The sequence below is a fragment of the Corvus cornix genome, chromosome 2, assembly GCF_000738735.6.
Source record: "Corvus cornix cornix isolate S_Up_H32 chromosome 2, ASM73873v5, whole genome shotgun sequence".
Classification (NCBI taxonomy): domain Eukaryota; kingdom Metazoa; phylum Chordata; class Aves; order Passeriformes; family Corvidae; genus Corvus; species Corvus cornix.
The window spans coordinates 102519533-102545968 of record NC_046333.1 but is presented as its reverse complement, the minus strand read 5'-3'; the positions used below and the strand labels follow the sequence as shown (position 1 = coordinate 102545968).

Sequence of the window (26436 nt, the reverse complement as noted above, 5' to 3'; positions counted from 1 at the left end):
GTCTCTACTTTCTTTCCAGGACAGTGAAATCACTCATTCCAGGCTGCTGTAATACCCCCTTAGGATATTCTGAACTGTGCCAGAGATCAGTGTTACTTCTGCAATGCTAACAGCAATTATTCATTATTCCTTATAATACAGGGTATAAGCAGCACCCAACAAAGCTATTAAGCAGCAGGTTTAAAATGAACAAAAGGAAATATTTTTCACACAGCACATAATTACATCATGGAGCTCATTGCCTCCAGATGCTGTGAAGGCAAAATTATAAATGGGTTAAAAAATGGGCTAGACAAATTCATTATTAAACACAATGGCTGTGTGCAGTCTCTGGCTGAGGAAGACATTGCTCAGGAAAGCCATTGATTGCTAGAAGCTACAAGGGTATGCTGGGGAAAGATTCATTCTCTATTTGCTCTATTCTTCATACTTTTTAATAAATATCTGCTACTAGTTCTGTTGCAGAAAAACTAATCAGTTGTATGGACCTCTGGTTTGACCCAGTATGGCTGTTAACACACATAAAGAGGAAAAAAAATAAATCAATGCTCCTGTATATACACAGCAAACAATGTGATGTGAAATGGTAATTCTTTCTTTTTTTTCCCCATAGTGGTAGTCAATTTTATAGAGCTAACATCACTTCAGCTTATAAAGAACACAGACTGCTCTTTTAATCAGATAGCATCCTCAGTGTTTTCTAGTTCTTTTATTCTACTAGCTCTTCTCCTAGTTCACTGTCTTACTGGTGGACTACAGGACTGCTGTGGACTGGGGCTGCAGCTTGATGATGCTGTAAAGGGAAAGAGAAAAAACTAAATTCAGTTGTAAAATACTTTTATATAAAATGCACGTAGTTGCTATGCTAAAGCCTAATCCTTGAGCCTTTATTCTGAGTAGTGCTTTATTCTGTAAAGAATCTTGTTTCCATTAATTAGACCCTTTCGAGACAGTTCTATTATTTACAGTATGTTGAGGAAGTGGAATTAAATTCCTAGTGTGGGCAGTAAACCACTTCTTCTCATGTTTTGGAGAGCAAAAGGGGCGCCGTTGTCTGAATTTTTGAAGTTAAACAGGTTGAGCTTCCAAACCACACCAAAGCATTTGCTTTGGTTTTGCACTGGGAAAAACATTTAAAATCTAAGCAAATTTGGTGTCTTGCTGCTTTCCTAGTAGTTCTATACACATTTCAGTTTTGCCACTGACTTTTTAATTGTCTCTTCTTTTACAACATCAGCAGCTTGAATTTTAAGTTTTGATGGTTACATTGTGAATCAAGTCTATAGAAACGACAGTAGCTAGAACATACAAAAGTGTTTGAATACAAGGAAAATCACATAAATAGCTCATGCTTTTTATATGTCTAATTGTAGATCTGGTTTGAGATTGACATATTTTCCCTCCATTTGTCAGATTTTTGCACAGCATTTGTGTTTATTTTACTGGTATTTACTAAGCACATGTATCTCTGGCACACAAAGAAAGCTAGAAAAGCCATGCTATGTGCAGGATTTAGGGCTTCTTTCAAGTTTAACTGTTTTGTGGATTGCTTTTTACTTCTTGTTATTGAGACCGTGTGTTTCTTATTTTTGGTGACTTTTTTTAAAACACTAATCCTGCCATTAGTAGATATTTGAACATTGCTGAGGTAGAAGGACAGTCTACCTGGGAAGCAAATGTCTTTCATTTTGACATAACTAGGAGTATGTTTTCTTTTAGTTGAAGTGTGCTACAGTGAAATTGCTTTAAATATCTTACAGGGGATCAGGTTGAATCTTTTTTAAATAGTCCTTTTCCAAGGGCCAAGAAACTAATAAAGGTACCAAGTTTTTGCCTTGCTGCACACTGACACAGAGGTCTGCTTGTGCTTCATCAGTATTTACACTCACTCTCTGCCGGAGTCCCTGGAAACCTGACTGACCAATCTGGAACTGTAATAGTAACATGATTTTTTTGGTATAATGAAATATTTGGATAGTGCTACCCATATGACTGTTCTAGTGTGGAGCAGCAGTGTTCCAGAGTGCTCAAGCTTAGTAGTGCAATAACACTGGAAAAAGAAAAACTAAAAAGATTGCTTTCCTCTCTATGGAGAAAAAGGAAAAAAATACTCTATAGAAAGTACTATTTTTACTGTCATTAATACACACCACATACTTAAAAGCTGAAATTCATGTGTATAAAGCAGTGAAATACTCCATTCACCACACAGTTTCAACCCACTTGTGGAAAAGTTTCAGCATCTCATGAAAAACAGAAAAATTATCTTGATTTATGCCAGAATTCAAGTTGGATCTGGTATCATATCAAGTGTTTGTGTTTTAAGTGATATGACAAGTTTAGTTGCCAGCTATTATGACTACAGTGAAGTTACAGAGAACAATAGCTTCCAAGTTCAGGTACCTAATACAAAGCAAAATAAACCATACTTTTTTGGGGTATTGTCTCAGATATACTTTTAAATATATTCTTACGGAACTAAGATTCAGGTTGACTTACGGCAAGGTAGGGAGCCAGAGTGGGACATGTCAGACCTTATCTCTCTTTTCAGCTACCTGAACAGAGGTTGTAACCCGGTGGGAGTCAGTCTCTTCTGTGAGGTAGCAGGCAACAGGACGAAAGTAAATGGTGTCAAGTTGGTGCCAGGGGAGGTTTAGATTGGATATTTATTATTACACCTAATGTCAGGATTGGAACATTTCAGTGCCAGGTCACTCTTGTCCATCTAGGTCACTCTTCATCATTTTGTCCTGTTCCATTTGCAGAATTTGGCTCATGGAGTTTAATAATAAATCTAATAAATATGGACTTTATTGGATTGTTTTAGACTACTAGTAATTGGCTTAATGAGAAACAGATGCCTGGAATCTTTGTATTGTCTTCTAAGGGAAATATTTATATAGAGACTCAAATTTTTTAAAGTTTTGTTTTATAGAGGGATGCAGAGAATAAAGGCATCTGCTGCTATTCAGCAGAGCTGTTATAATGTTGGCTTCCCTCAATTAATCTAGCTTGAGTGCAGTGTTCTAATGAAAGGAAATGTAGAATAAAAATTTAGAGCTGCAATGTATATAAATCTTGAAATGTCCATGGATTGCTGATAAATTGCTGTGTTTTGTTCAGTTTATGCAAAAGAGAAAATCAAGAAGCAGATTGAAAAGCCAAAATTATACATCAAGTCATTAAACCTCAATCTTCATTACTGAAGAATTGTTTTGATACTCAGCAAGATCAGAATCTGAACAAACGAGTAGCTAGGTGACACGTTCAGAAGGGTCCTGAACACTAGGAGAAAATCCACAGAATAATGTCATAGGTGTGATCTAAGTGCAGAACTATGATTGCTCCTTTTCTGTTCTTAAGGCTCTGAATATAAACAATATTTTGCACTGAGTTTTTTCTTTGTGACTAACCCTTTATTTCTTTGTTAAGTTTCATATTTTGTAATCCATTTTGTTAACACAGACTTGGTAACTTTTCAGTTAGCTCTCTTTACTTCATAAACAACTCACCTTCATGTCCTCACCATATTGTCCTTTAGAAAAAAAAGACTGTTCTGTCAAACAATGGCACTTTTCTTCACTTTTTTTTTTTTTTTTTTTTTGCTGGAGTCTGTTTGCTGTGAGTTACATTTGAGTTGTTAATTTACTGAACTGTGCTGTTGCTTGTACATCGCAATTGTAAAACCACCAAACTAGAGGAGAAGAGACATCCTTGTTGCACATCTGTACAGTAAGTAACTCATGACACTCAAATTCTCATCTCCATCAGTATTGCTGGAGATAAATTTTTTCTGTTAGTTCAGTACTTATTTCACTTGCAGAGTATATTCTCTGAATGTAGCTGTGTGATTGATAAATAAGAAGGAAGAAGAGATACTTGCACGAGGTCAGTACAAGTTCAGAAGACTTTTCAAAGCTCTTTGAAAGTTTCTCTCTCAGGCATCAGGAATATAATAGCTGATGACATGGAAGGAGAGCTGGACGATCCAAATGTCCATCAATAAGCTCCTGGGGATACATGCTGTAGTGGAACTATCACATACGTATTGCATTTTTCTACTGAGGAAGTATTAGTACCATATACTTGATGTTAGATGAATGATGCAGAACTGCTCTTCAAATAAGAGCATTTAGGGACAGCAACCCCTTTTGCCCCTCGCGCATTGTTAACTTCCACAGAGCAGTTCCACTACACATTACCCATTAGCTGAGCCTGGGTCATTTGAGTAGCCTTGATTCCATGTATTATATATGAGTCATCTGTCTGGTTTTAAGCCTGGTTGATGAATTACTGCAGGGTTACCTCTCTTGGAATGAGAAAGTGCTGTATATACATTTCAAACATCAAAATAAGGCAATTCAGGTTGGTGAGCTGCTGCTCTTCATTAGTGTGCCTAAGCAAACACTGTTTGTTCTAACGAGTAGTCTTGGGGCTGTTGAAGTGCTGCTGTCTGTCAGTGTACAGTGAGCAAATTAAAAATAATTAGGTTAACAATTGACAGCAACACTTGTCATCATTGTCAATCCCATTACTACCTCTACTATTTTTATGCTTATTATCTTTATATGCACTTAAATACTCTGTATTGTTCTTTGACTAGTTTCTCAGAGAGATGGGAAATCATCTAGGACCAATACCATCTTTTTCAAAGTATTTACCCACCTTTCCAGTAAGTGTGCAGTTGTCCAAAGGGAAGATGATTGACAGGAAACAATTACAGAGTGAGAGCCTGCAGAGGGATGTCTGGGAAAAGGAAACATAACTTTAAAACCCAGAGCCAGGATTTTTGGACAGTGAAGTAGTGGGAGCTCCCGTTGCTGTGGAAGTTCTCAGTGGCTCTGCTGTGACCCATTACTGCTCTCTCTGAAGCAAGAGTGTAGCAAATGATAAGCTCAGGGACTGGGTGCCAGTCAGGAAAAGTGGTAAGTAGACATGTAGCTTTAAGATGGGAGATCTTTTTCTTTAGAACAAGGAAAATGCTGGGCTAAAAGTCAAGCCCAGAGGAATGACTGACTATATATGCTAGCAAACAGTGTATTTGCAAACAAAGAAAGCAGACATTGAGGCACCAAAGTTTCCTGTGAAGATCAAAAAATGTAATGAGCCAGCACAATGAAGTGCTATCCTTTTTTTGAAAGGGCACTGCAAGTAGACCTTTATCTGCTCTAGCATACCATACTGCTCTTACTTCCCTTGAAAAGTTCTGTCTTATCCACAGGGAAAAACAACAGTGTGCAAAATATTTGTGTTCCATCTGTGCAGCCCAGTGTACTCTGGCTTTTATCTTGTAGTTAAATGTGATGTCAGTGTCGCCCTGTAGCAGAATTAAAATCTTATTATCTGAGCTTTGTTTCTCTCTTATCTTCTATTCAAACTATATTAACTAGAGCAGCCGAGATACACTTACGGAAACCCTTGAGGCCCACTTAGTGAGCCAAATCTGAGGGGTGCTTTATCACTTCTGAAAGGTTAGATCAGCTGAGTGTACATTACAGCTAGGATGAAGATAGGGGAGGGGTTCATTCACTTTTCAAATTCAACATTTGTTTGCTTTTGTTTTGTTTCTCCACATGCCGTTTTCTGTTGCTTCAGGGAATTTTATTACATTGAAGGTTTTTCCAAATTGCATGGTTCTAAACCACAAACAGCTTGTCTTTACAGGGGATTTGAAGATCTTACTGGGTTTTCTGTGCTTGGGTTAGCTGATAAAGTCAGGCAGTTCTTGTGAATTCTGAGCTCAGAGCACTGTCTCAATTACAATGATGAATTCAGATAAAATCAGACAAAAATATTACTGGATTAGCTAGAAATATGTCAGAAGTCACCTTTCTTATCAGTGTATGTGTCCACCAGTTTTAATGTCGATCACCTTTCATTAGAAATAATCTTCAGTAAGCAGAAGTACACTGGTATTAAATACATAGTCTCTTTTCAAATAATATAGTTGCTCAAAGAATAATGTAGCAGGCTTACAGTGTCAGTCAAGTCATGGAAAATAACTATTTTTCCATGGAAAGTATTTCCCACGTCAGAAGGAGTTTCTTGAATCATTAAGCCTTTTCTGTTCGTTACATATCTAGGCATATCTAGGCAATGAGTGAAGTAGCTCTCATCAATCACTTCAACAAGTGAACAGAAAAGTTTAATGACTGCAACACAAAGCTTACCACTTCAGTCAAATGCAGACTTTTTCTTCTGGTGACTAAATTTTTTTTATATTTTCTTCTTCTCCTCCCTCTCCCTCTTTCTCACTCTGAATTTTTCATTTTAATTTCTTTTTTCTTTTCTTCCTTTTGTTTTCTTTTTATTTTTTGGTTACATTTTAAAGAAATTGCAAACTCTTCTCTTTACTGTAGGAAGAAGTAGTCCTTGCCTTCTTTTTTCACAGCACATTGTATCTTTATGCTCTACTTTAATAATATTTCATTAGTTCTTTGAAACCATTCCCTGGGGCAAGCTTTTATTATTTGTAAAGTAAATCAAATACCAAAGTGCTAATCTTTAGGAGGAAAAATGGGCTAGACTCAGAAAAAAATATTTAAATCTTTTATTAGTTTTTTGAATTAAAATTTGAAGTGCACAGAAAGATTCCAAATAATATTCTCAAAGCTCTAAGGTACCTAAAACCAGTTTGGTTTTTCTTTGCCTGATAAAATTCTGAGTACAATAGAGAAAATCTAGGAGTGATGTACCTCTGAGTTCTAAGTAGCATTGTGGAAGGAATGGTTTGCTTGGCAGAAAGGGACTTTAAAAAGAGTTTCCTAAATAAAAATTCGAAATGAAAAACAAGAAGTGAAAAATCTGGTTACCTTTGAGACCTGCATTAGCTCAAATTCAATGTCTCTGCCTTCATACAACATTTTAAGATACCGCTCCATTTTGGCCTCATTCAAACCATGTCATAGTGACCAGATTGAGTATTTTCCTTCTGTCCAAGTCCTTTGAGGTATTTACACATTACCCTTCCAAAGATAGTATAAAGAAGTCAATTTAGAATTTACCTTACTTACACATCCAGTGGACTGTATGTGACCTGGAGTCCTGCCCCTTTTGTGTAAATCATAGAATCCCAGAATGATTTGGGTTGGAAGGAACTTCAGAGATCCTCTCGTTCCTCCTCTCCTGCCATGGACAGGGACACCTCTCCCTAGCTGCTCAGAGCCCCATCCAACCTGGCCTTGAACTCTTCAAGGGATGGGGCATCCACAACTTCGCTGTTCCAGTGCCTCACTATCCTTGTTGTGAAGAAATACATGTGTCTTGGTAGGTAGGATTCCTCTGTAAGAAATAAACAATTCTGCACCATTTTTTACTCATGTGTACGATTAACATGTAATTACATCCTTTGTAACAACGTGGGGAGGTAGCAAGGAGATGGCACAGTTAATGACTAATGAAGCAGATAGTTTTGTTCACAAAAGGATGGATAGTGCTTGTGTGGTCATCAATTTCTTTCTCTGGTTTCCTATCAAAGCACAGAACTAGTTGGTATTCAGAGTAGCCTGTGTTCATTCACTTTATATTTACAGACGTTACAGTCATGAGTGTTGCTCAAGTTCACACTCTTCTTGAAAGTATACAGATATGATGGTTATGAATAGAACTTTTATTTACATACTGTGTGAAGAAAAAAAAACGTGGGGAGGAATGGGGAGATAAGAAAATCCCACATGATGTACATAAAAAGTATTCGTTAAATCCTCCAAAAGCAGGAAATCCATTTTCATAAGAGGAAATAAGCACTGCTTGAGACCAACTTTATTTTCTCCTACACACAAGTTAAAAATAATATATCCTGCACATTAGTTACAGTACAAGGGTGCATATTGTACCCAGAGGGTCCTTTCTGTAAAAAAGGATCATGAAATCCTATCAACAGACTGTTATTTTTCTGCTGGAGATAAATCAGGAAGATTAATGAGGTTAAGTTATTGCTGTCTAGTATGCCAGGGAATGAGTTTCTAAATTAGAATTTTAATTGTATGTTCTATTGCAGTCCTCTTATTAATTCACATTTCACCGTATTTCTAAAATCTTTCCTTATACGGAAGTCTTAAAGAATTTTAAAGGAATTAAAGTAATGGAGTTTTTGAAACTTAAGTGGGTAAGATGGAAGTGGCTCTAAAAGCCTATCAAAACTAGGTTGGTTATCTGTCAGATCTTTAGACCGCTCTGCAGAATCTATAAAGATTTCTATTCCTGCTGTTGAATATTGCAAGTTAGTTTCAGGTGTTACTTTCAGTATTAGATACCAAGATAAGAAGTTACACCAACAGATCTCTTAAATGGGTTGGGTTAAAAAGATATGGAAAGTAATTCTTTGTTAGTTATTACAGAAGTACTCTATGACATTCTTTTTTGCAGCCTTGTCATGATTTAAGACCAAATGACAATGGGTTATTGGAGACTGAATATACTAAGCTACCAAAATATTTCAATCACCGATATATGCAGCTTTACAAATCACACAACTTCCATTCCACAGGAGAGGGCACATTCCAGGAAAGAAGTTGGGTGGGTCTGTGTGGTGGTTCCAACCATGCCGTGTGTTCTCCTACAGTGTCTCTCTGGTCATCTCATCCTCTGGGTCATTTCCCCAAGGAATTCTAGACACTGTCAGATACAGGACTGGGTACAAAAAACCCCCTTATTCTTGATTATCTTGTTCAAATGCACTTAGCACCTAAAAACCAGCCTTCAGCATGGCTGGCACTCAGGATGTGCTATTCCTGAAGGTGTACAACACCTTCACAATTTTCACAGTGACTGACAAGTCACTTTCACTTAAGTTGCTTCTCTGTTCTAGTGAGCTAGTGAGCTACTCTCTTGTCCTATAGCATTAACTAAATTTCATGTGTATTTCCCAATGCTATTGTCAACTAGAGCTACACATGCTGAGTGCTACAAGTATCTGTGTCATTTATAGTACCATACTGAAGCAGTTTGATCATATCAATACATTTTCTTTGTGCTGCTACAGCTTGGCTAGACTGGCCAGTTGTCCAGGAAGTAGCAAAGCATGTGACTTTAAAAATACAAGCGTATTAGGAAGTGCACTAATTGAAAGCACTGCCTCTGAAAAATGAGCACACCAATGCAATCACAGAATTAGTACCAGGTTTTTTCTTACTGTGTGGTTTTAGTCCTGGGTTTGAAATCCGAGTGTTAAGTAAGGCATGCTGCAGTTAGTGGAGGAGGTAATGGTTCCTCTTCCATTTCACCATTTAATGCAGGTTTATGCATGATATTTAGTGTCTCAAAAGACCAGAAGCACTTCTGCTTTCCTACTCTTCTTCTCATGTGTCGTGCAGACTAACCTAAATGCACCTGAGAAAGAAAAGACTGTTTCCTACCTCTGGCTATGCAAAACTTTGAGTGGATGTTTCTGGGGTTTTTTACATCAGTTCAAGTAGGAACAACCACATAAAGGAGCATCAGGAGCAATATCAGAGAGGTGCTGTATGTCAGACTACAACTCTGTATGTGCTTTAAAACTGATCTGCATTTTTTATCTCACGCAGAGGAAACTTTATATAACCTATCAGGCTAATTTTACCAGAAAAATCTGAACACAACAAGTTTTAGCATTAGCATCAATATATTCTATTTGCAACAGTCTGTTGGGTTTTGGGGTTTTTTTCTTCTGTGTTCAGACCTAGGCTACAGTAATGCACCAGTAAGTGCTTTTTAGCTGCTGAAGGCAGTTTACATTGATTAGATAGATTTTCACATTGGCTCTTGCAACACACACTTTTCAAGGGCAGGCGCAGTAAAATGGTTTTTTTTAAATTCCATTATTTGAAAACTGGACATAATTCTCAGTGATTGAAGCTGACAGAGAAGGAAAAGCTGATGGTGAATATATTCTCTAGTGGCAGGCTGTCATCCACAGATGCTCTCAGTGACCAAAGCAATGACTGTAGTACGAAGAGCTGCTTGCATGCAGTGGGTTGCCATCAGTTACCACTGCTTGCAAACACTTGGGAAGATCTATTACCTACAGGTGATGCATTTTCAATGATGAAAGCTTCACTTAAAGTGTCTAGAAGATTAAAAATGTTGTTTAATAGCTTGGATCTCCCTGCAGATTTCTTTTAACGTAACTATCAGTGACCCTTTTTAATTCCTTAATAGTCTAAATACTCAATTATCAACAAACTGAATGTGATGATTTTCATTTTCTGTTTAAAAAAAGAACAGTTAATGTTGTTAAGTCACAAGAACATCCTCACATGCCAGATATTTAGCAGATTCTGAATACTGAAAATCCAATGAACTGACAGATTTACTGCACTCACACATCTTGCAGTTTTCATTAAATGAGCCTGAAGATCCTTGTCCTCCAAACATTTATGGACTTGCTTAAAAATAAATGTATATTTACTGGGGTTTGTAAATAAAAAGAGTTTAATGTGACCCTAGGATCTTAACTCAGACTGTAATGGATGCATTTTTTCCCATCTGTAATCTCCACATACAAAATGGACACAGCATTGGTGTTAAACTAGTAATGAATCTTCACTATCAAATTCAGGGCATTTTAGGCATCTAATTTAGCTTCAATTCAAAGGACTATAGTAGAAATAAAAGTTTCTTCTCTAGCTAATTGAGTTTAGACAAGGACCTCCATTAGGACCACTGTTAGTTGTCTGGTCTGACCTAAAGTAGACAGGGTGCATAACTCTCTGTTGTGTAACTTAAAAACAAATCCAGAGGTATTTGTAACTGGATAGGTCAAATTACCAGTGTTGTTAAAATACATCTTCATCTGGTTATTCAGAAGTAACAATGGAAGATTAATGTTATCAGTGAAGAAACTATGAGTCAATAGAGAAAATCAGATACCATAAAGACCCAAACACTTGAAAACAAATCCACAGGTCAAACTGAAGACTGTTACACAGTGCAATATGCATTTCTTTGTACCTACAAATAATATTCTTGCTTATTAAGTAGGCAGAGCAAGATTTATTATGTCCTTAACTTCTCATTTCTTTGCATGTGAGAGCTTGCTTTTTGTAAATGACATTGTGGGAGACTACACTGTTGTCACCTAGCAACTACAAAGTATTTTTTGAAAAAGTTGCTGCTTGGTTTTTGATTAATAATAAAAATAGTAATTCCACACTTTACATTTGCAGATCTTAAAGCACTTACACAGATGTAAATTTTTTGTGTCCTTATCTGGAACCATGAAATCTAGGATAGAAAGTGTGTTGGCAAAGATGACAATCAACAGAGATACAAATTTTATTCTGAAGATCTCACCCTGTTACCCTCATTCCAGCCTATTCAAACTGTACTTTTATACAGGTCCTTTCCAATATTTTTTGGCCTTATGAATTTTAAATGAGGAAAGGGAATAATTTTAAAAAATCTGTATTTGCAATTATTATCTCCCCCTCTCATTTGAGATATTGCAGTTATTTTCTAGTCTGAGGGTCACAGTGAATTAGCCCTTGGCAAATATTTAATTTTTAATGGAAAGCACTGCAGTATTGAGTTAAAGCACGCAAAAGTATCACATTCATCCTAAGATGATCCTGCTGCTGCATCACTGACCAGTTTTCATGTTGCATATAAAGCAGTTCTCTGTAATTAATTTTTCTTCAGAAAGTGTTTTATCCTGATTATTGAAATATTTTCTACTGACAGAATGACAGTTGACATGCATACTGAAATGTCTGCTGTAAAAACAGCTGGCTTGAAGAACACTTCATTTTTCAAGAAGATCACGGAGGCTGGGTAGCCAAGGTTCTGTGTGATTTTGAGTTGAAGAAATGCTTATTTTAAATTATTTGAGAAATGTCCTATACTCATTTTTGGTTCTCCATTGCCCTTACCAAGCATTTGGTGGAGTGAAGCTGTTTGGGGGCCATATTTCCTCCTAAGGGTCCACAATTTTAAGGAACTTCTAAGGATGAATTAGAATGAATAGCCACAAAGATAATGTGTGGGCTGCTGTGCAGCAGCATCCTTGGAGAGTGATATGTCAGGAAAGAGATTTTAAAAATTTCTGTAATGAAACGTGTATTTCTCACAAGTAAGGAAAGATCTTGACAGATCATCTGTTATGACATATCTGCTCTGTTCTTTGTGGGACAAATGAGATTTCTCCTTATAATACATTGTGGATTATCATTCTGTTGCAGTTTGTGTAATGGCAGCACATGGGGAATTTAGGAAATGACACTCCAGCTGTCTTTTACAATAAGTGTTTCTTTTTATGCTTTTGCACTGTAATACCTCTTCCTTCAAATTATCTTTGCTGTACTCTTCTCACTGTAATACCAGTGTGTATCCCAAAATGAATTTAAAAGAAAAATGGATCTACATGAATTATGTCTTATTTTCCCTATGTGATGTGTTTTATTTCATTCACTAATTTATTGATAAAAACTCAAAGAAAAATATATATCTGAAGTTCTTTTTCTATAGTACATTTTCAGTAAAGAAAGTGAAGTCAGTAAGCAGTAGCTGGAAAATGTAAATCTGTTTCCTGGTTTTTGCTGCTGTGTGAGGTTTGATATATATCTATTCTAAAGAGCAGAATTATCTGTGTTGCAAGTATATTGTGAGGAGATGGTTTCTCTGTAAGGCTCATTAAACTCATCATTGTTTTCAGAAGTGCCAAACAGGTGGAAGAAATTGAACTCATACATTGCCGATGAGACCCAGACGAGTTTCCGAAAGCAGTACATTGCCCATTCCCTGCGCATTCCCTGAATTCAGCACCATCTCAGTCTTTCCCAGTTGCCTCCAGAGACTGATTTTATTTGATTGGGTTAAAGCAATTTTGTAAAAGTTCATTAGTGGGACTGAAAGAAGCAAGATGTCCCTTGGAATATATTTGAGTCTTCCGTATTGCAAGGTGTAGGCTCAGAAGCTGTGTCAGCAGGACTCTTTCCTCTGTAACAGCACATGTAATGCTCAGTGAATTAAACTCAAAACCACTTGCTGGGTAGTGTCTTACGGATCAATTCTGTGCACTAGTCTCTAGAAGAAGAACTGTAAGAAAACTAGAATTTTCAGTAGTCTGCCTGGCTGTCTGAAATGCAAAATCCACATCAAATTTTAGATGAGATGAATTGTTAGTTTGTTGTCTTTGGAGCTTGCTGCTGAACATTTCCATCTCTACTTTGCCTTTAACTGTGTTTAGTTGCTCATCACCCAGTGTTGTCTGAGAGTGTGAACTTCGCAAGAAACTGAGACATAGATCTTTGCCCATTGCCTTATGCAGTTTGGTTGGACTTATTAGAAAAGTAATTTCCATCCAGCCTGAGCTGAAAGTGCTCTAGAGTGGGAGGGCCTGCTTGTTTTAGATGCCACTGGCAAATCTGTAATCAGATAACGATTGACGCCTTCTTGGCAAAGAGCCCCAAAGCTGTAAATCATCTTGGGATTCACAGGGTTCCACTTCTCTATCCTGGTAGCAATCTGTGTTTCTCAGAGCTGTACCCAATGATGGTATGCTATTATTAAGGGGAAATTTATTTGTATTAGTGGGTTTTAATAATTTCAGTTTCCAAACCATTAAAAATTTTCTAAGGAAGTGCGGAGAAATGAAGGAAAAACGAATTGAAGCCACTGACAAGGCTTCTGGTTTTCTTGAGTTACTATTTATAAACATTTTAGAAGTAGTCCCTATATTCCCAGGAATTTCAAGATCATAAGTTGGAAACTGGTACTCAAGTGAACTTACTAAAAGAATACCCATTTTAGACACTGCATGCCCTTGTGTTCTGTGGACTTCCACAAGAGTTCAAGGGTTTGTTTTGACTTTTATGCTCTTTGTTATTGGAAATCATTGGGATTTGAAAAACAATCTTCTTCGAATTTGAGGGCGAAGGACACTAAGGGTAGACCATTTAATGGGCATTATCTATTTTAAACCCTCAGTATGTGTTGAGATCTTGCAAGAGATACAAACTTCCCAATGTTTTCCCTATTTAGTGTGGTACAAAAGATTTCATCTCCTGATCATTCTAGTAAAAAGATGAAAATATCAGTTAAGGCTGGCAACAGTCATGATAGAATTACAGTAATTTGCTTGGCAACTAAGTGGTTTTTAACACAAGATTAATATTTCTGTAAGAATTTTTAAAATGCATCTTTGTCATACAACTTACGGATATAATGTATAAATTAAGAGATTGTGCGAATGCTCTTTTACATCACAGAAAGCACAGGACAGATAGGGTATAACAACTTGCTTGCTGCCCTTTTGGCAGCTTCTGTGTTTTATTAATGTAAAAATAAACTTTTAGCACCTTCAACTTTCTTATTTACATGAGATTTGTTAGCTAGAGCCCAGAGATTGGGTGAATATGAGATTATATCTTTCACAAAATGACATTGGTTTTATTCTCTGAGAAAATAATCATCATGGTGGCGTCATAAATTGTGCTTAAGGGAAAAAAGACATGTGTGCTAGTTGAATCCATGGTTTTTTAAATGCCTTTTTTAAATGTTTGGATCCGTGAGGTTGTCTGCCAACAAGTAAATGAAACTTGGGGTATGTCAAAAATAAAACGTATCAGTACAGTCTGTAATTTCTACACCAAATACTGGAGCAACTCCAACACTGATGATGAAGCTCCTTCAGCTTCATGTGTGTGTGTGTATGAGAACTATACGGGGAATCTGGGTAGCACAAATGAAGGACTCTCACTGTTGCAAGAACGCAGATTTGGAAAGGTTTAATAGCACTTCACTTGCAAATAATTCTTCTTGCTATTACACAGATAATCTCATGTCAAATTTTAAGTAACATCTGGAGCTATGCATAAATACCATTTAAACAGGAGACTCATGTTTTTGCTCAATAAAAGAATCAGTTAAATGACACTTTAACAACAATACCCACAAGTACTGTTTGCCTTTCTCTTTTGTTTATCCATAAGGTAACTGTTGCTGCCTGCTTTTCTTAATGTCACTTTCTTTCCTTTTTTTAGAGTTTCTTTGAAGGACAGTCTGCACCGTGGGATTCAGCTAAGAAAGATGAGAACAGAATGAAAAATAGATATGGGAATATCATTGCATGTGAGTGTTGACAACATAATTGTGCACTTTGTTAACTTCCCTTCAGAACTGGGTAAGAATGACCACCAGCCTTGTGCTCACATCAGGCTTATATTCCTTTTCCCTAATTAAGAAGATAAAAATGAGGGAAGATGGGGGTTTTGGGGTTTTTTTTGAGAAATGTCAGATTTAATGCATTTTCTCAACTGCCCTTCTGTATACTTTCTGTCCTGTGATCAGCATTTGGCTAATGGAGAATGACACCTTTAACCAGTACTCAGCTCTAACAGGTCCCAAACTGCTCTTGTCAGCTTAGCACAAGAGTACCCATGATCGCATCAATACCTTGGTATTGTGTTCTGGATATTGCAGGAGCAGACAATACTGCTGTTTAAGTGTTCCACAGTAACAGAGACAACTACCCTGGCTTATGCTAGACAGAGTCTAAGGTAAAAAAGGTAAACCATATGTTTTACTTAAAAATGCCAGGCTTAATAAAGATTAGACATACTAATAATCAAATAACTTGAGAACATGATAACATGCTTTGGTTAGTAACCCCTAAATCTCGCATTATGAGAATTCTAAAGCATTGTGACTAGAGATGCTGCACATGAACATGGAGGCAGGAAATATATCAAGTTCAGTAAAATTATATTATTTACACACTGATGTTGTTGCACTTCAACCTTTAAGTTCTCAGTGTGTAAGTAGGAGATGATCCTTTCCCTGTTTTTTCCCTTTAAAATCTAAATTTAAGATGTGGAGTGTATGTGTTTCTAATAGCCAGCCAGATGAGCAGGTATAAGCAGAGAAATAAGCAGCCATCACCTTGTTTTGTAAGCATGAAAGTGAGGGGTGGTCTTTAAGGAGGCATCATTTAATGGTACTGCTGGAGTTCAGAAATCATGTAGAATCCCAGGTACACAGGACAGCAGAGAAGAATAAGCTGTGCTGATTGTCTGAACAGTCGGAGGACCTGTGGAAGGAGTATGTAGTGCCTGTTTCCACTAACTTCAGCACCTATTCCAGGTGCTTGTCCAGGCACATATCTGCTTAGGTTTCCTCATCAGTGAACCACGTGGACTTGACAGAGAGAAGAACAGGTCTTGTGGAGAAATGGTTCAAAATAGAGCCCATTTGAATGCTTCTGAATCACCACCTCAGGAAGTCCTCTCTGCAGTGCATGTGTAAAGAGTGTAGAGAGAACAGCTCCCAACTTAGTGATCTACAGTAGGTGATGTGAATAGGCCCAGATGGGCTGAGACTGACTGCAAACAGAAAACAGCTCTGTAGCTTGCTGCAGAATGAGAACCCACAGGAAATACACGTGGAGGCAGAGGCAAATTAAGCAAGAGATGATCTGCAACATAGTTTTGAGTGGCCATGATAGTATTGCTATGTATTTCGGATGTACACTGTGCTATATACTCGAAAAGGAAATTAAATGTTCTAGAGAAATGGGATTATCATGATGGGCTGGTGCATATACAAAAGCAGGTAAGTTAGCTAGATGTGGTTTTGCTTGTTTCCGTCCAAGCAATATTTAATGTGTAACACACTTGGTTTTTTATGAGGATATAGCAATACATTACATGAGTAACAGCTAATCATTTAAGTAAAAATATTGAAGGCAAAAATAAGAAATACAAAGCAGTTTAATGCTTATCCTTGCTTTGTGAAATTTTGTTTCCAGCCCAAGCCTATTACCATAGATCTTCTCTTGTAGTCAGGTTTAGTGTGTCACTCCCCTCTTTAATGTCATGTTAGACATTGTCTTGCACTTTGACATCCTTTGGTTGAAGAAAACCAGAAAACTGCAAGTGCTTTATGTCTGAGGTAATCAAGTGATGAATAGCCAAGGGAGAACACATAAAAGATATTAGATACACAAATCAATGACAATTACAAGTGATACTAGAGGCTTTCTAAGAGGCCAAATATAACTCAGGACATTTAGATCTCAATTTACTTGAAATGTCCTCAGTATTTAGCAGAAGGAGGGAGTTGGATGGAGTTTTTATCAATAACACTTCCTGTCTATGTGGCTGTGAAAACAAAGATAACACAAGTTAAAATTAAGATCTACTAGAATTAAAGGCAGTCTCTTAAAAGAAAAGCTGAAACTGCCCACAGTTTGTAGCTCAATTTGTTGTTTGTTGTTGTTAAATACGTGTATGCAAATGCGTAGTTAACTTTTTAATTATTTTATGTGTTTTTCTTCTGGATAAATGATTGCATTTCTCAGAGTCTGAGAATACAATTTGAATGCTCTACTTTCTAAAATTTGTCCCAAATAACTGTGTAAAGTATATGCTTTCGCTTAAAAGCATTTTAATAAATTCCCCTTTTATGCTATGTTCAAACACTTAAAAATCCAGTGGTTCAGATGCCGCTGACTATGGGTACATGATTATAATGAAATATATATTTTTTCTGCAAAGCATATTTTTTTTCTCTCCATTTACCCTCTTCATTTAAATTTTTCCCAAGATACTACTGTTAGATTATTGCTTGTAGTCATTATTGTTCTCAGAGGGAACTAAAACAATAGCACTAAGCGGCCAGCATTGCAGGAGCTTGTCAAAATTGTAATATGCTTTTTGTTACCCAAGTGATGTGCATTTAATTGGCTACAAGCATGCCCTACCCACTGTATGACAGTGGCTACAAAAAGTTGAATCATGGTCACAATCCAGTCACCACAGGAAACATGCTCCTCCTCTACTGAACAAAAAAACCTGTGGATTTTCTCATTAGGAACTAAACCCAGCATGAATCTGCTAAATTAATCTTTCTTCACCTAAGAAAAATTATGTTTCTGCCATAATTGTGTGGGGTTATGCATGGATTTTGGTAAAATTTATTCATTTTTTTCCTCAGGAGAGATCTTGAGGTGATTTGGGAATGGAAGGGGTTCTGTCTTTATTTTTACCTAACTCAGTATTGACTAAATCAGAAGAGAGTATTGATCACAGCTTTTTAAAGCAGCTAAAGATTTCAGGTGAGACATTTACAAAAGATTTGATTTGCAGAGAATCGGGAAGGCACATCCCAAGAAGGAGTCATTGCCTGGGCATGCTAATAGACCAGCTGCTCAAGGGGCTTGTTAGAGATCAGTCTGCAGGCTGGCATATATATGTTGTAAGTAACATGAGGCAGGAGAGAATAAAATGCTTATATTCATTATCTAGTACCGTATTCTACAAAGACAAATTTATTCTAAGATAACTAATTTTGAAAGCTTAAGTGATCAGTGGAAAGTTACATTAGATCTCCTAATGTAAGGGTATCGAAGTAACAATGAGATGGAAAAAGGGAGTATTTAAAAGCTACACAAATTGTCAAGAGCAGCTGAAGTATAAAGGAAAAAAATACCTTAAAAATCTGGACAGTTAACCTAGAGGCTATTTAAAAATCAACACACATGTTGAAGAATATGGCTTGTGTGCCTCTTAGTTTTAAATCTGCTTGACATAAGCATAGCCTAGACACAGTGACACTTCTTTGTGTTGACATAAGGATTTTTTTGCAATTTAACAAGTGTTGCCATGCAGTAAGGAGTTAACTCGAATTCTCAAACCAATAAAAAAAGGGGGTCACTCCAGTTCCACTGCAAATGAATGGGTAATGGACAGACCATTACCTCCAGAATTCCCAGAAACTTAGCTGAGAATGCAGTACTAAAAAAGATTCACATGAGAAGAAAAAAGGCAAAGAGGTGATATGAAGATATAGGTATGAAGTAACTTCTTTATTTTGCTTAATCCAAAGCAAGAGTTATTGCAAGGAAAGTAACAAAGAAAAGATACCACTGCATATTACTCAATTGTATAAGTCAGTCAAAAACAAATAACAGGAAGTTACGTTTTTAAGATGTATCTAAGAGGGAAATCTAAGGTTGTTTTGCCCAATATGGAACTGATTTCTATGCCAGTGATCAAATAGGGGTTTCAGTTACCTAAATATAGACATGTGGTGCCATTTCAGGTGACCCGGGACATCTGTGCAAGACCAACGAATGCGGCACATGAGAGACGTGTTATTCCATAGTGGCAGCTGAAAGCTAGGCAGTATATCCTGGTGGCTACATAAAGTGCCATGAGACGTTTTATGCTTAGACAACTGAGCCGTGCCCTGTGTAATTCAAGGAGTACAAAAGTGTAGATCTTTACTAGACTGAGTTGTGCTGGTGAGAACGCCTGTAAGGCAACGATGTGGGAAATCATGAAAATATGGATGAATATATATATACATGAGTCCAAACAAGCTTGACTTCTGAGTCTGCTGACTTTAGAAGAAGTTGGATCAGGTCCCAAAACTGTAAAAGCAGCAGCCATGGCTGGAGCTTAGAAAGTTCCGTGGTATCTTTCTTAAGTAAGATGGATTTTTAGGATTAAGGTCCTGTGAGCCGAATCTCTGTTCTGAAGAAACTGATAAATAGCTTAATTAAGCATAGAATAGCAAAGCACTTGGATAAGCATAGCTTGGTAGAGTCAGACAAGCAGGGGTTATGTAATGGAAGGTCACAGCTCTATAAATTTTAATTCTTGGGAAAGAATACAGAGGCTGAAAAAGCTAACCTGATTAACATAACTGATTCCAATATTCCAGCATGTTTGAAAAGCTCATTCTTGAAGACTGTTGAGTGAAATAATCCCAAGAAAATAGCAATGTAAGACCTGTGTGGAACCTGGAGATGGAATTTTAATTCATTCTGATTTACAGTGTTTGGGGTTGTAGCATGCCCTTTCTCTCTCCCAAGGGAATCCCAGGCTCTGAGATCTCTAGTTCTCAAGACTTGGAGCATAAAAGAGGACGAGGTAAAGAATTTACCTTGATCAATTTGTCTCTTGACTTGCAATTCTAAAACAATGCTATTTTAAGAAGCACTTGCCCTCTTCTTCCTCTACCATAATGTGGGATGATATTTTGCTACTTATAATGAAGTTGGGTTTTTAAGCCACTTCATATTCTTTCATTTATTCATTATCTTTTAGGAATTTTAAAGCTTCAGAAATAGCTGTTCAGAACACGTGTGGGAAGTTTCAGGTGTTTTAATGATTATTTACATTAACAAAAAAATAATGACCATCATGAAGGTCTGTCAATCAGCTGCAAATTATATTAGCTCAGAAATCAGGCAGCAAAACAATAATACACAGGTATCTAATTAGCAAGAGTACCTCATAAACAAAGCAGCAGTAAAGTGGCTGCTTACCAGCTCTCCACCCTTGAGATCCTACCCTCAAATTGTTTTATCAACATCTTGTGCAGCATTCTGCAAAAGCCTTTATGTTTGGTTGCTTTTGAACTAAGAGAGTCGAGGGGAGCTTACGAAGTCTCCGAGAAGAAGGAGCCCTGCCAGCCTACAGATATTCTTCTGCAGGGTGGGAACTAGCCTCTAGCAGTGTTGCTATTCATAGCGATTATGAGGCAGCTGACATGAGATGAATTCATGCCATACTGTTTCGGATTGGAATTTAGAAAATTAAGTTGGAAATGTTTTCACAGTCCTGGACAGATACAGATGACCACAGTGGAGCAAAGTTCAGTGACGAAGCCATTGTCTGGCTGCTTGGGTTTTGCCATTACTTTGTTTTGCTTTCTCTCTTACTGAAAACATAATGAGTTTCCTTCAAAAACTCTGAGGTGGCAGTGTGTCTTGAATGACTTCAGCTTCTTTTGAGTACTGGCAGAAGCATTTCAAAATTATTAAACTTGTGACAACTTAATGTTATTTTATTGACAAAAGCAGGGGGGATCAAGGCAAAAATCATAATTGTAATGGGTTTCACATTAGAAGATTTAAGAAATTCATACTGAAAATCAGATGGGATTTGGAAAGCCTGTGAATGACTGAAATGTGAATTAAATGTAGATACAGTTTTCATAACCAACAAAATGAGCATGAACTTGCAACTGCTAAGGTTTTAGTTTGACTTTAAAGGAATATTTTGATTAAGTCTTTGTTCCTCAATATGTCTTTAATTACTTTTTTTTCTTCTCCATTGTTCCCACTGCAGATGATCATTCTCGAGTGAGACTGCAGCCTATTGAAGGAGAAACAAGTTCCGATTACATCAATGGGAATTATATTGATGTGCGTATCCTGATGTAGTCAACAAGCTCACTGTTGTGTTCAGTCAAAGAGGGAACTCCTACTAGTCTCACATTATTCATAATTTGTAATAGCTAATATCAGCTGCTAACATTTTTTAGCACTGGAGAGTGCTATCTTTGGAAGCTAGGTGTGCACTAAAGGAAGAAAAAAGCCTCAAAGGTTTTGTCAATCAGTGAATTAAATGAGTCGTTTCCTCCAACTGCCACTAGACCGAAACCTTGCCAGGAACACTGTATGGCTACTTTTCCTGCTGGTGCTTATATGGGCTAGCAAAATGTTATTTTCACTTTCTGTCAACAGCTTGGCATCATTCCACATTTAAAAGAAAGCTGTTTGCATATTAATGTGACAAAACTCTGTAATGCCTAATGCAGAGATTTGCAGTCTCTTGTCATCTCTGCACTTTTAAGTCGCCTTCAAAGTATAGTCTGCAGCTGTTAACCAGTAATTCTAATGCAAGCAAGACATTTCATTAAATATGTAGGCTTTTTAATTATTGAAAGTGGCTTCTTTGTTCATTCTGCATCATGTTAACTTAATGTTTTACATTAGAATAAATTCTTTAAGAGACAAGGTGTTTTTGGTTGAAAGAATGAGCTCAAAAGTAGAATTGGAAATCTTTAAAAAGCCAATATTATTTATCTAAAGCCAGAAGTCTATGGATAGCAAAGTTAGTAATTTTACTGTTTACATGGAGTGCTAGATGTTAGGCTAAGTAAAACAAGTGTTGCTTCATAGGAAACTGTGCCTGCTAAAGATTTCTTGTTCAGCAGTTACATCTTTGAAAAATGATGTCACAGTTTGCTGTTCAAATTTAATTTCTAGTATGAAACACAAATGTAATGGATGTTTTTTCTCAGAATGTGGAAGAGCTAGAGCTATAGAAGAAAAGTAGGTACTTCAGTTGTAAGAATCCAAAGTCTGAGGGAACTTTCTGAAGATACCTCCCATTACTGATGTTTATAAGCACATTCCAGAATCATTAAACTAAGCTCAGATTTCTGCTCAGTCCCTTGCTGTTGAAAGTATAGCACAGCCACCGAGCAGTGAAGGCACATATGGAAATACATTTAGTTAGACGCCACACTAATCTCTGAAGGGAGTAATCTGTCATGGAAGGAAAGAGAGTTCACACTGGGGACTTAGATTTGAATTCACTTTCACATTTCCTCCAACATTCAGGATTGTTCTCATTTTAGGCTAGTGGTATGTTCTTGTGTCAGATTTGAATCTTACACTAAAATATTTTAGTATGTGAGAGCTAAAGATTTGGATCATACAGTCTCATATAAAATGCTGATAGATAGCTGTATAGAAAACAGGTTTTTTTGCTTATGGAGTACAAAAGGATGGAGAGAATGTGGCCCTAGAAGAAACAATGCCTGAGAACCAGAAAAGTCTTTCCCTCATCCTCAGCAGATGGCTTCATTGCAGAGCTTGGAGGACTGCAGGCATCCTCCAAAGACAACTCTGCCACAAAACACAGCATGAATGTTTATAATCTTGCTAGTCAGGTTTCCATTGGAAGCGCTGCTTTTTCTACTACAGAAGCAGATTTAATTTTGCTCCTGCATGCAGTTATTACTAGAGTTGTCGTGCTGTCAGTATAACATGTTAATAAGGGAATGGCACCATCATAGACACAATGGTTATGATGTATTTTTTCCCATGCTTTTTTTTTTTCACTGGGAAGTGGAAGTGTTTGATCCCAGGCACTAAGAATTAGGTAACACATAGCAGGAAAAAAACCCACTCTGTAGCTCTCTGAACTTCTCAGTTCATAGACTTCCAAATTTTGCTTCAATGTCATGTAAAGAAATCAGTTCTTTAATTCATGTTATTCTTTCTGTAATATTCAAAGTATCTTCAGTTGTTTTGATTCTTTCCCACCTTGTATCACTACATTTCCCCTTGCTCTTTCACAAAGAAATTGCAGTGGCATGCATGCTACAGCCTTAAGTTCTTCCTGCTGATGACTGACAATGCATCATAACCACTATTCAAATATTAACACTCCTACAACTGAACTGATCAGCATACTTGTACATGATCTAAACATTTGGTGACACTCCCATCACATCAGAAATTCAAATACTATACAAATGCTATCATTACATTTTAGCAACCTGTTCCATGTTGCAAAGAATGCTTAGAGTGTTGGTCTTTTATTGCTTGGCCAACTTGTGATTAAGTTGCTCTTGTCATCAGAGTTGTATTATGTTCGTCCTGAAAAGGTATATTCATACCAAATGATTTAATCAAAGAACTTATCCTCCTTTTTACTGTTGAGAAATAAAACATAAATAAATCACCATGGGCAGAGTGAACACCATGCCCTCCTGCCTTCCCCAGGCTGAATGCAAATCTGACATTGTTTAACTGTTAAAAAAGGGGTAGGCTTTGCAGTCAATAGCAATAGGTGAAGGTGTATCTCAGACTCCATGAGCACCTAATGCCATTAACTGTAAGGGCTAGGGAAGATTTCATGCTGTTCATTTTCAGCAGAGCCAACAAGGGACTGAAAGAACATATTACCTCTGGCCCCTAATGTACAAGGCTGCAACTTAAGTATTCTGCAGAAAACACATTTGCTTTTGTTTCCTTTCTCACTTGCCCTTCTCCAAATGGAAAGAACTTTTGCATCTAATACATTATTTGTACTGTTGTGACATTTACGGAATACTATCCTAAATGAAGATTCACTCATAGGAACATAGCCAAGGTGCATACTGCTGATTTTTTTTTTCTTTTCAATTTATTCTAGGGTTATCATAGACCAAATCATTACATTGCCACACAAGGTAAGTTTATCACCTTTTCCTTGTGGTTATGTGAGGCTAAGAGGTTTTGGTACTTGAATTGCAGTTTATTCTCTCTAACATGCATTTTTGCCACAGTCAATATCCAAGGTAGAGTCCAGTCAATCACTTAGGTAGAAATGAGGAAACGGAATTAATATCAAATTTTCAGGTATTTCAAGTAAGCAGTCCTTCACCTTTGTGTTAAAATAGGTTTTGAGTAAAAAAGCAGAATGCATCCTTTTTCAAAGAAGTTACTCAGCATTATGTTACTCATGAAAAAGAAATGAGTCATGGTAGAAATATTTGGTAACTGTTCAGAGAGACAACAGTGTCATGAAAATGTGTGTTCTCTTAACTGTTCAATGATAACTAGGCTCCAGGTCCTTAATATACAAAACTCTTCAGCTAGCAACTTTTGGTAGAGGACCAAAAGATGTTTAAACACTGGCAGGAGGATTCATCACAGGGTTCTACAGAGACAGTTTTACAGGCCGTCATTTAAAAGCTTGCTCAAGAAAAAGAGCCTATTCTTTTATCAACATGCAAATTAATTTTCAATTTGTACTTGTCTTTAAAGACATAATTTGCGCATTCTGATGCAATCCTTATTTATTTTTTTGGTCAAGTTCAGAGCTGGAACAAATGGGAAGAATGAGTCTTCTGTGACTACTTAGTCACAATATTGAACAATATGCCAATCTCCTGCCTGTGCTTGGATAGCATGTGTGTGAAAATTCGATTGCTCCTCCACTGCTTGGAGGGAATCTTTTTTGTAATAGGTAGTCTGTGACAGAGCTTCTTGCATTTGCCCGTGGATCTGAAAAAGCTGAGCTCCACCCACAGATGTTATTTCAACCTTTTAAGGGACCCAGCTGGAGTACTGAGTATAATATGCTCCAAATAATCTTAACATGTGTTGGATTTAGAGGTCCCATACTTTTTAAGGATTTTTTTAACAAAGCAGATAAAATGTTGGCCATGTCAAATAAGGGGTCTTGCTGTGATTTAACTTGTTTCTTAAATATCCCAGTCTGCTGCCTCCAGTCCCCACTTCCACCAGTGGGAGGTTTCATATCTCTGCCTTGCTGTACCTTAGCTTTCCACAGTCTCAAATGTGGTGCTGCTTCATGTCAGATGACAGTGGGGCAGGACACAGATGTTATTTCTAGAACCACTTCACTAGTGTCAATATTACACTTTTAGACCAGAGTTTTACACTTCCAGAATTTGTGATCTTAGAATATGAGCCATTTAAATGTGCTTCCTCTTCCACTTCTGCTGCCCACCCATCACGTTGAAGGAGCATTTGAGCAACGCTCTCAGGCACGTGGTGTGATTCTCGGGCTGCTGTGTGCAGGGCCAGGAGCTGGACTCAATGATCCTTGTGGATGCCAGGATATTCTATGATTCTATTCTATGTCTGCCTTTATTAGTAAGCCCATCACGTGCCACAACTTGCAGTGCAGCCCGCAATGTCCATGCAATGTTTTAGAACACACTTTCATCAGCTATGTATGAATACATCATGCAGCACAACAGTTAAGCTGAATTTTTAATTCCCTTGATACCTACTTTTCATCAGTCTTTAAATAACTTTTCCCATTCTCCCTTTTCTCCTCCACAGCAGCTTTCACAGGTGCACATGCCTATTGTTCTTTGACGGAAAGTATCATTATGTGAGTCAGTTTTAAATCTCCAAGGAGTTAGAATGATTGATATTTAATTTTCCTATGTTCTTAAGCTGCATTCAACATATCAAGTGTTAATGAGCAAATATAATTGTTTGAAGTGAAGAAGTGGCAAATTTAATCAGTTTGTAATAGACTACCAATCTGCTTTTAACAGAGCTGGGAGTTGCCTAATCACCTGTTTATTGAAGTGTTACTGTCTTTCATACTAACCAGAGTCTGACATGCAGACTAGTAGCTTTCCACCTTGGCATTCATAGCATCCTGCTGCTACCTTGAATTAGGGGAGGAAACATTTTTTAAAAGCATTTCTTAATGGAGGCTTTCTCAACTAAAAATCAAAAATTATTTTGCTTCAGCTTTTAAGAGTAATACATTCAGAGTGTGCAATTTCAATTACAAAATTAATATCAATTTTCCTTTATGTGATAAGTATAATGTGAATGGCAGACTGAATTTACAGCTAATAAAGACTTTTGGTGATCTGCTGTAATTGGCATCAACAGATGGCATCCGCACCTGAGTCACCATGATTAAAAAGAATCCCTCGTCAAAAGCCAGCATATTGGGTCATGCAGAACCAGCAGGCTGGTGCAATTTAAAAACTCATTATTTTGCTTTATATATCCCTTGTTCCCATGGATATAATTCTTCTTTTTATAGGAGAATATCAAGCTCTTGTATGATCTGTTGAATTTACTGGCAGGTAAGGGTTATTTTTTTCGCAGGAGTTAGGTAATCAATGAATTTTAACCAGGCCTTTCCATGAGAGCATTAGGTTGAAGATCTGTACAGTGCT

At 37.1% G+C, this 26436-nt stretch overlaps 1 protein-coding gene across 11 annotated transcripts in view; it reads left to right on the top strand.

Annotated features, from left to right (window-relative positions):
- PTPRM (protein tyrosine phosphatase receptor type M) overlaps positions 1-26436 on the top strand; it is a 453496-nt gene that overhangs the window by 378018 nt on the left and 49042 nt on the right. For all 11 annotated transcript variants that reach the window (XM_039549187.1, XM_039549181.1, XM_039549179.1 and 8 more), the window contains 3 exons: positions 14958-15045; positions 21051-21127; positions 23913-23949. In XM_039549187.1, the coding sequence (XP_039405121.1) occupies positions 14958-15045; positions 21051-21127; positions 23913-23949 (202 nt within the window). The remainder of the gene's footprint in view (positions 1-14957; positions 15046-21050; positions 21128-23912; positions 23950-26436) is intronic.